This window comes from Podarcis bocagei (genome assembly GCF_964188305.1).
Source record: "Podarcis bocagei genome assembly, chromosome: 7".
Taxonomy (NCBI): domain Eukaryota; kingdom Metazoa; phylum Chordata; class Lepidosauria; order Squamata; family Lacertidae; genus Podarcis; species Podarcis bocagei.
This window is the reverse complement of record NC_138132.1, coordinates 39,264,632-39,277,179: the sequence shown is the minus strand read 5'-3', so window position 1 is coordinate 39,277,179 and position 12,548 is coordinate 39,264,632. Positions and strand designations below refer to the sequence as shown.

Sequence of the window (12,548 nt, the reverse complement as noted above, 5' to 3'; positions counted from 1 at the left end):
TCCTAGCGGCTGGGAGGACGTATAGCTCATACGCAGCACCGAACCAAGGCACCGAGCGAGAGGCGGCGTGGTCTTGTAGTTAGAATGTCGGCCTAAGGATGGAGAGATCAGGGTTCGAATCTTCACGCTGCAGTGGACAACCAGCGTGGTGTAATAATTAGGAACCTAGGAGACCAGGTTCCTACTCAGCCATGAAGCTCCTTAGGTGACCTTGGGCCAGTCCCTCCCTCCCATCTCAGCCTAACCCAACTCACAGCATCGTAGTGAGGATTAAATTAAGATGGGGGAGAAAGGAAGGTGGGAGTTGACGGCAGTAAATCAATTAAACAAATCGTGCCTGTGGACTTAAGATCCTTGCAGCAATAAATAGGCCACCAGCTGGCAACGTTAAATGTTGGAGAGAGGGTGAAGCATTCACAGAAAAAACTTGCACATGGGAACATCAGGGTATGGAGAGGAGGAGGCAAAGGGAGATGTAGGCGTGCTACATCTCAGGTGCTACAATCCACATCGGTCTTGTCACTTAATTCTGGTGCACAGGACATTTTGTTGCCTGTGGCAGAGTAGTTGCTGCCCCAACTCTGCACATCAGAGTGCAGAATACCCCAGAACATGTACAGAGTTGATTCTGAAGAAACATTTTATTCTGAAACTGCACAAATGGGCCCTGAAAAATCAATAGGTTAAAGTTATAGTCTGCATACACCCTGCCCACATGCTCTAACTAGGCACCCTTCCTCATTTTACCTTCAGCCTTCATCTTGCCTTTCTTGCTGGTGGTCCACTATGCCTGAGCTTCTAAGATGCTCTCCAGTTTCCATATACTATTTTGATTTCCCTCCTATCTTAAACATTTGCATCAAGGAAGAAGAGTTTGGATTTGATATCCTGCTTTATCACTACCCGAAGGAGTCTCAAAGCGGCTAACATTCTCCTTTCCCTTCCTCCCTCAGAACAAACACTCTGTGAGGTGAGTGGGGCTGAGAGACTTCAAAGAAGTGTGACTAGCCCAAGGTCACCCAGCAGCTGCATGTGGAGGAGGGGAGACGCGAACCCGGTTCCACAGATTACGAGTCTACCGCTCTTAACCACTACACCACACTGGCTCTCAATAGTTTAGGAGTAGCTAAACTACTGGGATTTCAATTTACAGCAGAACTGGGTCACATGTGATCAGGATCTGAGCATCACTGCCTCCTGTGGGAGTGAGTTCCATAGTTTGACTATGTGCTGCATGAAGGATGACTTTATTTTATCCATCTTGAACCTTCCACCGTTCAGCTTCATTTAATGTCCATGAGTTCTGAATGGTGGGATTTCCTTTCTCTTACAATGGGAAACCATTGTCAATTATTGCCAAGAATTTGGAAAGCACAGGTGCATTCCTCCCCCCACTGAGTTAAAATACGTCACTCAGAGTCAAAAGGACTCATGCTATGTAAATGCAGACATCACCAACGTGGGGCCTTCCAGACACTTCAAACTACAACTCCCATCAGCTCCAGTCAGTCCAGAATGTCTGGAGGGCACCAGGTTGGTGAAGGCTTGTAGAAGAGAGCAAGAATTGCCAGAGGAGTACAAACCTCTGTCTCTGCATGAGTTATAGTTCTGGGCACGCTACTCATCAAATCACTGATCATAGACTGACTAAACAGAAAGCTGACATTTCAGTCAAGTTGTTACTGCATTTATTTTATTTTATTAAAAAAAACACAGCTACAAGGAATTAAATAAAATCTATTTAAATAATTTCTGATCTGGATCTTCTTGTACAAAAATAAATTCTTCCAAGGCTGTTGGTTGATTGGCCGGCCAGCAGCTCTTCTCACAAGTATACACCAATGCTGTTCCAAATTCCACTGACACATCTGGTGAGGGGGAAAGAAAAGCTTTAATATTATTTTACTCACCCATACATGGGGAAAGGTTGTAGCTCAGTGACAGAGCATCTGCTTTGCATATGGAAGGTCCCTGGTTCATTCCCAAGCGGTTCCAGGTAGGGCTGGGAAAACATCCCTGCCAGAAACCCCTGAGAGTTGATGCACGTCAGTGTAGACCAGGGTGGCTCAACATGTGGCCCTCAAGGCCTTTTAGGGTGGCCCTCGGCAACATATGAACCCCTCTCCCCGCCCTCACACTGCCTCCCCAAAGTTGAGTAAGTGAGGCTCTAGGAGGTGTGGGAGGTCTGACAGGGTCTTAAGAGTCCTCCATCCTCCTTCCCAAAGCCTAGTTAGCGCTTTCCCAGCTTTGGAGAAAAAGGTGGCAGGGCTCTAGGACCCTGCCAGAGCCACACGCTTCCTTCCCAAAGCCTCCTTGGGGAGGGAATCAAATTTTGGCTCCCCTGTCCCACGTGCAACCATGGGTGTTGCCAGGCCTTTTGTTGGTGGGGGCAGAACCTCAGTTTGCTATGTCTTTTTATTGATTTAGGGGAGCAGCTGCCCCAAGCGTGCAACAAGGCAGTGTACAGCCCATAGGTTCTTGCAGCCCACTTGGTACGAAAAGTTGGGCCACCCTGGTGTAGACAATACAAAGCAAGCTGGACCAACAGCCCGACTCGGTAGAAGACAGCTTCCTTTGTTCCTATGGAGATGTTTCTGAAACTTCATTTAAAGCACAGAAATGAATCTCTCCTTTGGATACCTCTGTTGTTTTCTCACAATTTAATCGGTTTTCCTCAAGAAAAGTGTTTCTTAGATGTTCTTTTTGTTTCTGCAAACATACATTTCAAAGTATTTAAAAATAATTTAAGATACGCCGTGCGCAAGTTCATAAAATGAACGGGAGATGAAGAAAAGGAACATTGGAGGAACCCTGAAGCTGGATCAGACCAAAGGGGGCTAATCTAGCCCAGCATCCTCTTCTCCACTAACCAGATGTCCAAGGGAATAACTGCAAACTGAATTCTTTAATGAAAGGGCTTCATACCGTCAACTCTTGTCTTGAGCATGCTGACCAAGGTGGGCATAAGCTGAAATTCAAAGATTCTCTTGCTTTTGCAGATATTGCAAGGTGGGGCTGCTGACCCAATGTCTGTTGAAGGGCAGGTGATAAATAAAGGCTGGCCACCCCAGGAATACCTAATGGTTAAAAGAGGATAGTAGAAAGTGTCTATAAAGACAGGCTAATTTCATTCCTGCTAAAGACCTATTCTCCAACGCAGAGAAATGGAAATGGTCAGCCTACCTTAAGATCTGTTCCGGGCAGAGAGAGATCTTTTTCATAAACTTAAGGAACACCTGGTGTCTCTTTTCGGCTTCACTTTTCTCATACTTCTCACCATCGGATGCGTAGCTAAGCGTGGGGGGAGAAATTGCAAATATTACAGTAACTGTGAAATTACCAGAAGGACAGCACAAAGTGTGGAATCTTTTCTACTTAACAGAAAATGAATAAATCAAGTGGGTATTAGTTGAACAGTCGTGTCAGCAACCAGACACAGGAATACAGGAAGATGGCTTGATGCATCAAGCTCAGTACTGTCTAAATTGGCAGTGGCTCTCAGGGTTTCAGGTGTGGAAACTTTCTCAGCCTTACCAGGAGATGTTGGGTTTTGAACCCTGGCAGCTCCCACCTGCAAAGCAGACCCTCCACCATGGAGGCCCGCCCAAAATGTCACATCCAACTTTAATTTCCATGCATCCATCCAGCGCAAACCAACCATTATACTGAACAAAATACAGTGGTATCTCAGGTTAAGTACTTAATTCGTTCTGTAGGTCTGTTCTTAACCTGAAACTGTTATTAACCTGAAGCACCACTTTAGCTAGTGGGGCCTCCTGCTGCTGCCGTGCCGCTGCTGTGTGATTTCTGTTCTTATCCTGAAGCAAAGTTCTTAACCTGAAGCACTATTTCGGCGTTAGCGGAGTGTGTAACCTGAAGCGTATGTAACCTGAAGCATATGTAACCTGAGGTACCACTGTACTAAGGGGTTACCCGTACTAGTGGATGGGATATTGTTCTGGGATTGGGCTGCGTAAGCCAAATAATGTACCGTATTTTTCGCTCTATAAGACGCACCAGACCATAAGACACACCTAGTTTTTGGAGGAGGAAAAAAAGAAAAAAAAAAATCTGAATCTCAGAAGCCAGAGCAGCAAGAGGGATTGCTGCGCAGCGAAAGCAGCGATCCCTCTTCCTGTTTTGGCTTCTGGGATAGCTGCGCAGCCTGCATTCGCTCCATAAGACGCACACACATTTCCCCTTACTTTTTAGGAGGGAAAAAGTGAGTCTTATAGAGCAAAAAATACGGTATTTAGAAGCTATCTAATACTGACCACTGGGTTGCCTTTTTTCAAAATATGAGCACTGGCCAGCAGGGGCAGTAAAACAGCATTTCCCAACCTGTTGCCCTCCAGAAGTTTTGGACTACAACTCCAATCAGCCCCAACATCATACATCTGTGATGGCTGGAGCTGATGGGAATTGCAGTCCAAAACATCTGGAGAGCACCAGGCTGGGAAAGGCTGTTCCATTATCAGCGGAGACTCTCAGTGGCTGAAGTGTAGTACAAGACACATTTTCAATGAAGATAAAAATAAAATTCTATCCAATGACCATTTCTATTACAAGTAGGTAGAAAGAGAGTTATCTAAAGGCCCTTGACATTTGAAATGCACTCTTGGTAACACAAAACAGAATTGCGACTAAAAACTGATAGAATTTCAGTCCTGCAACACAATGATTAGTGTTACAAAAGGAATAAGAGATGGAAGACGTGGACTTATCTAGTAGTCACGGTGGCTGTTTGGGGTGTGTGTGTGCATGGAGAAACTGCAGAGGAGCGACAAAGCATCTGATAGATGCTAAATCTACAGATAACTGCTTTAAATCCCCATTTCTGTGGTGCCAGGCACTATTAAATCAGAAGAAAACCAGCCACATTTAGATGGATTTTGTTGGTAAATTCCTTCACAATCAACACATTATTCTTTGTATATTTGCTATAAAATTCAGAATCAAGAATATGACCAATGCACCTGGATCAGGTCAAAGGGGTCCATCCAGTCTAGCATCCTGTTCTCACAGTGGCCAACTGTGTGTCCGTAGAAAGTGCGCAGGCAGGACATGAGTGCAGCAGCAGCACTCTGCTCACACATAACCCCTTGCATACTGCCACTGACCATGGAGGTCTGGAAATGTGTCAAGGGACTGGTCTGCCCCTGGCACACATCCTTTTTGGTTTTACTGTCCTTGGAGCTCCGATACTTGTTGGGTAAGAGTCATGCAAGATACCGCTGCGGCAGAGAAAGGGAATCTGAAATGGGCTTTCCGGTGCTGGCAGCTCCCCAAACCAGAGATTTCTAGCGGTTTCCTGCTGCAACACTTGCACACTAGCCCCAACTCCATGGCTCACCTTTCCAGCATCAATTGTTCCAAATCAAGACCCTCCCTCTGCTGATACTCCTTCAAGAGTCTTTGGGCATGGCCTGTATCTTCATAGCAGAGGAAGTCGTCTTCTTCCACAACACTGATGTAGTAAGGTTGGAACTCAGGGACACAGCTGGGCATGATTTGCTCTTCCCCAGGTGGATTATGGGAGTGTAAAGGGTGGGAGGCACTGGGGGGTGCTTCCAGGCTGAGACCCTGAAACTGTGCGGCACAATCTCCTTCTCTGAGCAAAGAGTCCGACACTGCAAGCAAGTCACGGCTGTAGCCTGTAGTGTATTCAGAAGCAGCCACTTCATTGCCTTCTCCCCAGTCATCTGCTTCCTCACACCAGTCCTTGGCTGCAAGCAGACATTCTTGCTTCTGTGAATACAAGGACACAACCTTAGACAGGTTTCAAATCAAAGGTCCTGGAAAGAAGCTGACATTTGACATTTTATCAGTAGTACAGCCCCACAAAAATAAAGCAAGAATTTTCAGAGGGGTAGATGCTGCATGAGTCTGTTGCAGAAAAACAACAACAAAAAGCTTTGTTGCACCTTAAAGACTCACTTTTTCATAGGTGCCAGTGGTGGGCTCCAGTCCTCAAAAAGTGATGTCATCAGAAACTCATTACGCTTTTTAAGGATAGCTTTGCTGATTTTTTTTGAAAATGTCCCCCTCCCTTAACAAAATATATTGAGGTATACAGTGAAAATGCAGTGTAAAAATACACCGTCAGTAGTCTAAAGCGTAGAATATTATTTAACCAAGAGCAACCCAAAAGGTTTGGATGATTATGAGAGTTCAGGGTTGTTTTTCTTCTCCATGTAATCCATAAAACTACAACATCAGCTGTAAATAAGTCTCTGTCTTTTAGTCATATTTTGTTTGTCAATTTCTCTATTCGGGCCACTTGTCGAATTCTTCTAAGCCAATTCAATAATAGGCTCTAATATACTTACAAACTGGGCTATACGAAACTTGTTCGTTTTAAGGTACAACAAAACTCTTGGCAGTTTTTGCTACAAATATATAAGCAGGATTAAACAGCACACTCTCCCTCAACACATGCACAGAGAGTCCCCTTGATCTCTACAGATCAACATATGCAGAGCATGTATTCTCATCCTCATGCTGGCATGCTGACCAGGAAGGTTTAAACCTCCTCCCCTCCCACACATGCCATGATGCCAAGGGGCGTGAAAGGGAAATCATCCATGCCTGTTTAGGAGCAGCAGGCAACATTGTGGAGCTGCTATGTTTGTAAGAGGGAAGAGATGCTAAAAGTCTCAGGTACTACAAGGCCAAATGTCAGTTACCTTTGGCCACATGCTATTATTACCTAAAGCAGGGGTTGTCAACCTGGTCCCTACCTCCCACTAGTGGGCATTTCAGGATTCTAGCTGGGCGGTAGGGGGCTCTACGGCACAAGCTGAATCCTCCTTCCATTGAGCGCTGGTGGGCAGTAAGGAAAGTTTACCATCAGGAAAGATGCGCTAGTGGGCGGTAGATATAAAAAGGTTGACTACCCCTGACCTAAAGAAAATGTCCCTGATGGTGCACAATACCTGCTTCCATTTGCAGTCTTGCATTTCTTTTCCTTGCACTTGCAGATACTGGGATCGCAGCACCTTCCAGCTTTAGATGCGCAGCAAGCCAAGCAGGACGAAAGAAACGGAAGTCATGTTGGTGGGTCAAAGTTTTCAAGTTTCATAGTATTACTACTAGCATAGTGTAGGGGGCTAAAACATAAATCAGGCAGTCCGTGGTTTGATTCCCTTCTCCATCACTAGGTGGTTTTGGAAACACAAAAAGCTACCTTACCTTATACTAGGGTCAGACTATCTTTCTCAGTATTGTTTACACTGACTGGCGCTGGCAATCCAGCATTTCAGAAAATAGTCATTTACCTTCCTACCTGGAGATGCCAGGGATTGAAACAAGGACTTTCATGATACAAGGCATGAACTCTACCCATGGGCAGATGCCACTCTCACTAATCTGCAATAAGGGATAGAACTGACTTACCTTGCAAGGCTGGAAGGATTGCTGAGAGAGCTTCGAACATGCTATAAAGTATTTATTTTTTTACTTAAGTATATGACCCCAGCATCCAAGAGCCACTTTCAGCACTGCCACAATCACAGAGCAAAGGCAAATAAACTGCCACACACCTTTTGGAGTTGCCCCAGCAGCTTTTCATTGTGCAAGCAAACACGTTAATGATGCGGTGGAACGGTGAGCCTTCAAGGGGGCAATAGATCTGAACAATGTGTGCCAAGCCAGCCTTGCAAACCTCACAGGCAGGATGAACCAGAGTGACTGAAGGGACACAGTCCTAGGGTAAAAAGGAAAAGAAGCAGGCTATTTTTAAATTGTGTTTTCAGCAAAAAGACCCTCCCCAAAGTGGCTCAGATTTGGCACTGGCATTGCAGCACTTGTCCCTTAAAACTACTCTCTGATCTGCAGCACTCCCTTGTTCTACTCATCACAACAACCCATTAATAAAAATGGGTATGGTGGTGGTTCAACAATTATGCCACATATGTCTTTTTCAGATATCATCATAAGCCACAGTTTGTCTCAAAACAAGCCACTTGGATCACCATTATGACGTGACATGAAACCTGAAGCTTATGCTTCACTTCAGAGTGAAGTTTTGTTTTCAGTTTTATTTCTGGCTAGCCCGTTATGGTTTAACAAACAAACCATTGTTTAGGTTCAGAAAACATGACAAGTTGCACCGTGGTTTGCCTGAGCTGCACGGGTACCATACGTGTGGTGTTTGCCGGCGGGAAGGCAAGAACTTGTGTAGCAGTGAGGAGGCACATTTATGATTAAATCATGGCCTAAGATTAAATCAGGATTTAAAACGGTCTAATATGAACTGTGTCCTATTGTAGCATGCAAACCAGTCCATCAGGTGGCAGTGGCCACCGGTTTAGATGGCTTTCAAAGGGAGATTAGACGGATCCATGAGGCATGAAACATCTACCAGTCATTATGGGGGTGTGCACTGATGGTTCCTCTTATTGCAGGGGAGTCAGTGTGTTGCATCCAGATGTTGTTCAGCTGTAGTTTCCATCATCCCTGGCCATTGGTTGTGCTAGTTGGCACTGATGGGATTTGAAGTCCAACAACATAACAGCTACCAGTCATTCTACGGAGTCTTTAACCAAAATGCTCAAGGGGGTGCAAAGACTCTTATGAAAAAGGATGCAGAGTCTGGAGCTTTTCAGTTTAGAGCAAAGGCAACTAAGAGGTGACATGATACAAGTTTATAAAATTATACTTGGCATAGAGAAAGTGGATAGAGAAAAGTTTTTCTCCCTAATAACACTAGAACTTACAGACATCCAATGAAGCTGGATGTTGGAAGATTCAGGACAGATAAAAGTACAGTGGTACCTCGGGTTAAGAACTTAATTCGTTCTGGAGGTCTGTTCTTAACCTGAAACTGTTCTTAACCTGAAGCACCACTTTAGCTAATGGGGCCTCCCGCTGCGCCACCACTGCACGATTTCTGTTCTCATCCTGAAGCAAAGTTCTTAACCCAAGGTAATATTTCTGGTTAGTGGAGACTGTAACCTGAAGTGTATGTAACCTGAAGCGTATGTAACCCAAGGTACCACTGTATGCACTTCTTCACACAGCAGAGAGTTCAAACTATAGAACTTGCTCCTACAGGAGGCAGTGATGGCCACCAAGTTGGATGACTTTAAAAGAGGATTAGACAAATTCATGGAGGAAGGGGCTATTGATGGGTACTTCTTGTGATGGCTATGCTCTGCCTCTACACTTAAGAGGTAACAATGCTTCTGAAAAACAAATGCTGGAATCTACTGGAGGGGAGAGTGCTTTTGTGCTCAGGTATGAATAGCAGTTAGCAAGGGAACAACAGGAGAAAAGGGCCATTGCTTTCATGCTCTGCTTGGAGGATTTGTGGGGGAGTAGGAGTCAGAAGGCCTCTTTGGCACAACCCACCTTTGGGTTCTTATCCCATTACAGTGGTGCCTCGCAAGACGAAATTAATTCGTTCCGCAAGTTTTTTCTTCTTGCGAGTTTTTCGTCTTGCGAAGCACGGTTTCCCATAGGAATGCATTGAAAATCAATCAATGCGTTCCTATGGAGACCGTCCGGGGACAGAGGGGAAGCGCCCCTCTGTCCCCTCTTTTGAAGCAAGGGGCGGAGGGGAGAAGATCGCTTCTCCCCCTTGCCGCCCCTTGGTTCAAAAGGGGTCCGGGGAGAGAGGGGAAGGCACTGCGCCTTCCCCTCTGTCCCCGAGCTTGCGGGGCTTGCAACGGGGAGAAGCGATCTTCTCCCCGCCGCCCCTTGCTTCAAAAGAGGTCCGGGGACAGCGGGGACGCGCTGCGCTTCCCGCTGTCCCCGGACCTCTTTTGAAGCAAGGAAGCGCCCCTCTGTCCCCTCTTTTGAAGCAAGGGGCGGAGGGGAGAAGATTGCTTCTCCCCGCCGCCCCTTGCTTCAAAAGAGGTCTGGGGACAGCGGGGATGACGCGCTGCGCTTCCCGCTATCCCCGGAGCTTGCGGGGCAAGCTTCGTTTTGCGAAGCAAGCCCATAGGGAAATTCGTCTTGTGAAGCAACTCGAAAACGAAAAAACCTTTCGTTTTGCGAGTTTTTCGTCTCGCGAGGCGTTCGTCTTGCGGGGCACCACTGTACTCTATTCAAGGAAGTGAAACACAGAAAGCTGCTTTGCAGAGCCTGCCCAGGAACACAGGGGTTACTTTCCAGGCAGACTCAGCGTCAGAGATGCCGGGACTGAAAGTGGGACCATATTTAGGGTACGTAGAGCATAAGCTATATAGGGCCCTTCCATTCAGAAATCTGACTTTCGGACTGCGGTTCATAGCTGCCAACGTTTCCCTTTTTTAAAGGGAAATTCCCTTATTCCGAATAGGATTCCTCGCAAGAAAAGGGAAAAGTTGACAGCTATGCTGCGGTTTAAAGCCCAAGCAACGTCGTGCACAGCTGGTTGCAAAGCCACTGAACGGCTTTGCAGCAGACACTTCCGTGCCACCTCCGAGCCTTTTTTTAGCAGTGATTCCGTTTTTTTGCCACAGCTACCCTACCTGCGGGTTCCTGGACTCACACTGGGCTTTACTTCCGAGTAAACCCGCATAAACTCGGACTGAGAACCGCGGTGAAAGGACGATTTTGGGGACTTTTTTTAAAGGAGAGGATAGAAAGAGGTGGGGGGAGGCGGTTTCTCTCCTCCCCCCCCCCCCGCCGCCGCCAAAGGCACCGAGGAGGCTCAGAATAGGGCCCTACGCCCAGTCCCTGCCACGCAGCCCGCCGCCGCCTCCTCACCGCAGAGCCGCCCACTTTGCTCGCCGCCCCGTGGAGCTGAAGGAGGCCGCCCTGGCAGGAGCCCGTCGGCGGCACAGCCGCATCGCGCAGGCCCAGGAGCACCGGAGGAGCAGACGGAGAAGCAGCGCCAGCCGCCATGGGCAGAGCGACGGGGCAGCCCGGCCCTCGGCGTGACAAACACGTGGGGCCCGGGGGAAGCCTGGAAGCCGCGGCGGCCGACGTCATAGTTTACGTGCATAAGGCAGCCGAGGCGCGCCAAAGCTCTTCAGTTCGCGAAAGCCTCCCGCGCAAGGAGGGTGGAAGGGAGTTGAGCAGGGCGAGAGGGAAGGAGGTCGAGCTCCATGCAGACCAGGATGGACGGGTGGGGGGGGGCATCGCCTGTGTGGCTTCCTGCCCCCCTTGAGCTCTCATTCCCAGCACCCCTAGCTATAGGGCTTTTGTCCAGCAGCCTTGGGAAGGCCACATAGCTAGTTCGCCAACCCGCCGATAGGAGCAAAACACCGGGGGACGCTATATACTTTTTTATTGCATGCATTTCTACACGTTCTATTTATTTTATTATTATTTATTATTATTTATTTTATTTTATTATTGATTTTATTATTTTATTTATTCTACATGCCCTAATTTTATTATTATTATTATCCAAGAGAGTCCCCCCCCCACTCCCATTTAACCCTGACAATAACCTGGTAGGTAGGTTAGGATGAGAGACAGTGGGTGGCTCAAGCTTTTAAATAGCTAAAAGACACTGAAAGGCTGACGAAATCACTAGTTAGGATAAGCTGTATTCTTTAATAGCGCAAGAACTTAGCTATTCCTAACAAAACAAAAAACCGCATGCACACGTGGAATTTATGCGTGCTGTTAAAATGTGCTTTCGTCCCCCTTTTCTTCTTAATTAGTGATCTTTAGTGACTTCTGGGGCAGTCCTTCCATTCTGAGAGGAACGAAGGTTGCTAGACAAAAAGCAGCCCACGCTGAATGTTCTGGTACTAGCTTAGTGCTGTTTTCATATTTATTTAAACCAAGTTTACCGTTTTCAAATGTATGAATTTGCTGGACAATCATCTATTACAATTCGCTTCTCCAATGACTAAAAGCTATTGAATGACAGCTACACAGGGCTCTTTGTGAAACCTACTCCCTTTTGTCTCCTCCCCCATTCTTTACCCTTTGCCATCTAAATGAAATTAGACCAAAGACCACCAGTTATTCTCCCCAGCCTTAATGCATTATTCAAAACCTGTGACCAGGCACCCACAAATCTTATTCTACTATAGAATTATCAGTATGTGTGCTGATAGAGAAGGCAGATACATAAGCAGAGATACTAAGCAATACCACTTAAATGAAGGTCAGAGGCTTCCACTCCAGGCCTCATTTGGAAATAAGCCCTGATGAAGAACATGTAACATAATTCTGAATAAATATGTGTAAGGTTGGATTTTCATTACTGTCTGGAGATTTTCAGAAGGAAGGGATGCTAATTACTAGGCAAAACTGTGTTTTTCCATGAGATAGAAAATAAATGTCCAGGCTCTTTCCATAAATATTAATAATTTCAAAGTGAACAAGCTGCAGAATTCAGGTTCATGCTGGGCATTAAAAGGACCGTGGATCATCCCAGTGAAATAAAAGATGGCAAAACTTTTCTAGTTTGTGATGACCCTGAGTTCCTGCCCCTCTGTACCAAGTCTTAATATAAAAACATGTACTATCCCCCATTCTTTCCTTACAAAAATTGCATTTAGTAAGTTTGCAAGAGGTTGCAAATTCAGATTTAGATCATGTATGTATTCAGATGTCATTTAAAACCATATCAATTTTATGAGAAAAATATATAGCTAAAATCT

General features: G+C 46.1%; 1 protein-coding gene across 1 annotated transcript; it reads right to left on the bottom strand.

The window, feature by feature from the left end:
- Positions 1-1,671: 1,671 nt before the first annotated feature.
- On the bottom strand, positions 1,672-10,883 carry PDCD2L (programmed cell death 2 like). The gene is made up of 7 exons (XM_081203395.1): positions 10,693-10,883; positions 7,542-7,705; positions 6,936-7,005; positions 5,354-5,748; positions 3,184-3,291; positions 2,926-3,077; positions 1,672-1,868 (listed from the first exon to the last, which is right to left on the bottom strand). The coding sequence occupies exons 1-7, from the start codon at positions 10,828-10,830 to the stop codon at positions 1,738-1,740; spliced, it is 1,158 nt and encodes a 385-aa protein (XP_081059521.1). The 5' UTR covers positions 10,831-10,883; the 3' UTR covers positions 1,672-1,737.
- Positions 10,884-12,548: the final 1,665 nt, after the last annotated feature.

Bases quoted from the DNA above. Each gene is read 5' to 3' on its own strand.
- PDCD2L (XM_081203395.1), bottom strand. From the start codon at position 10,830: ATGGCGGCTGGCGCTGCTTCTCCGTCTGCTCCTCCGGTGCTCCTGGGC. The intron at 3,078-3,183 runs GTAGGCTGACCA...TTTAACCATTAG, and splicing joins TGCCCGGAACAGATCTTAAG to GTATTCCTGGGGTGGCCAGC. The intron at 1,869-2,925 runs GTATGAAGCCCT...CCCCCTCACCAG, and splicing joins GCTCAAGACAAGAGTTGACG to ATGTGTCAGTGGAATTTGGA.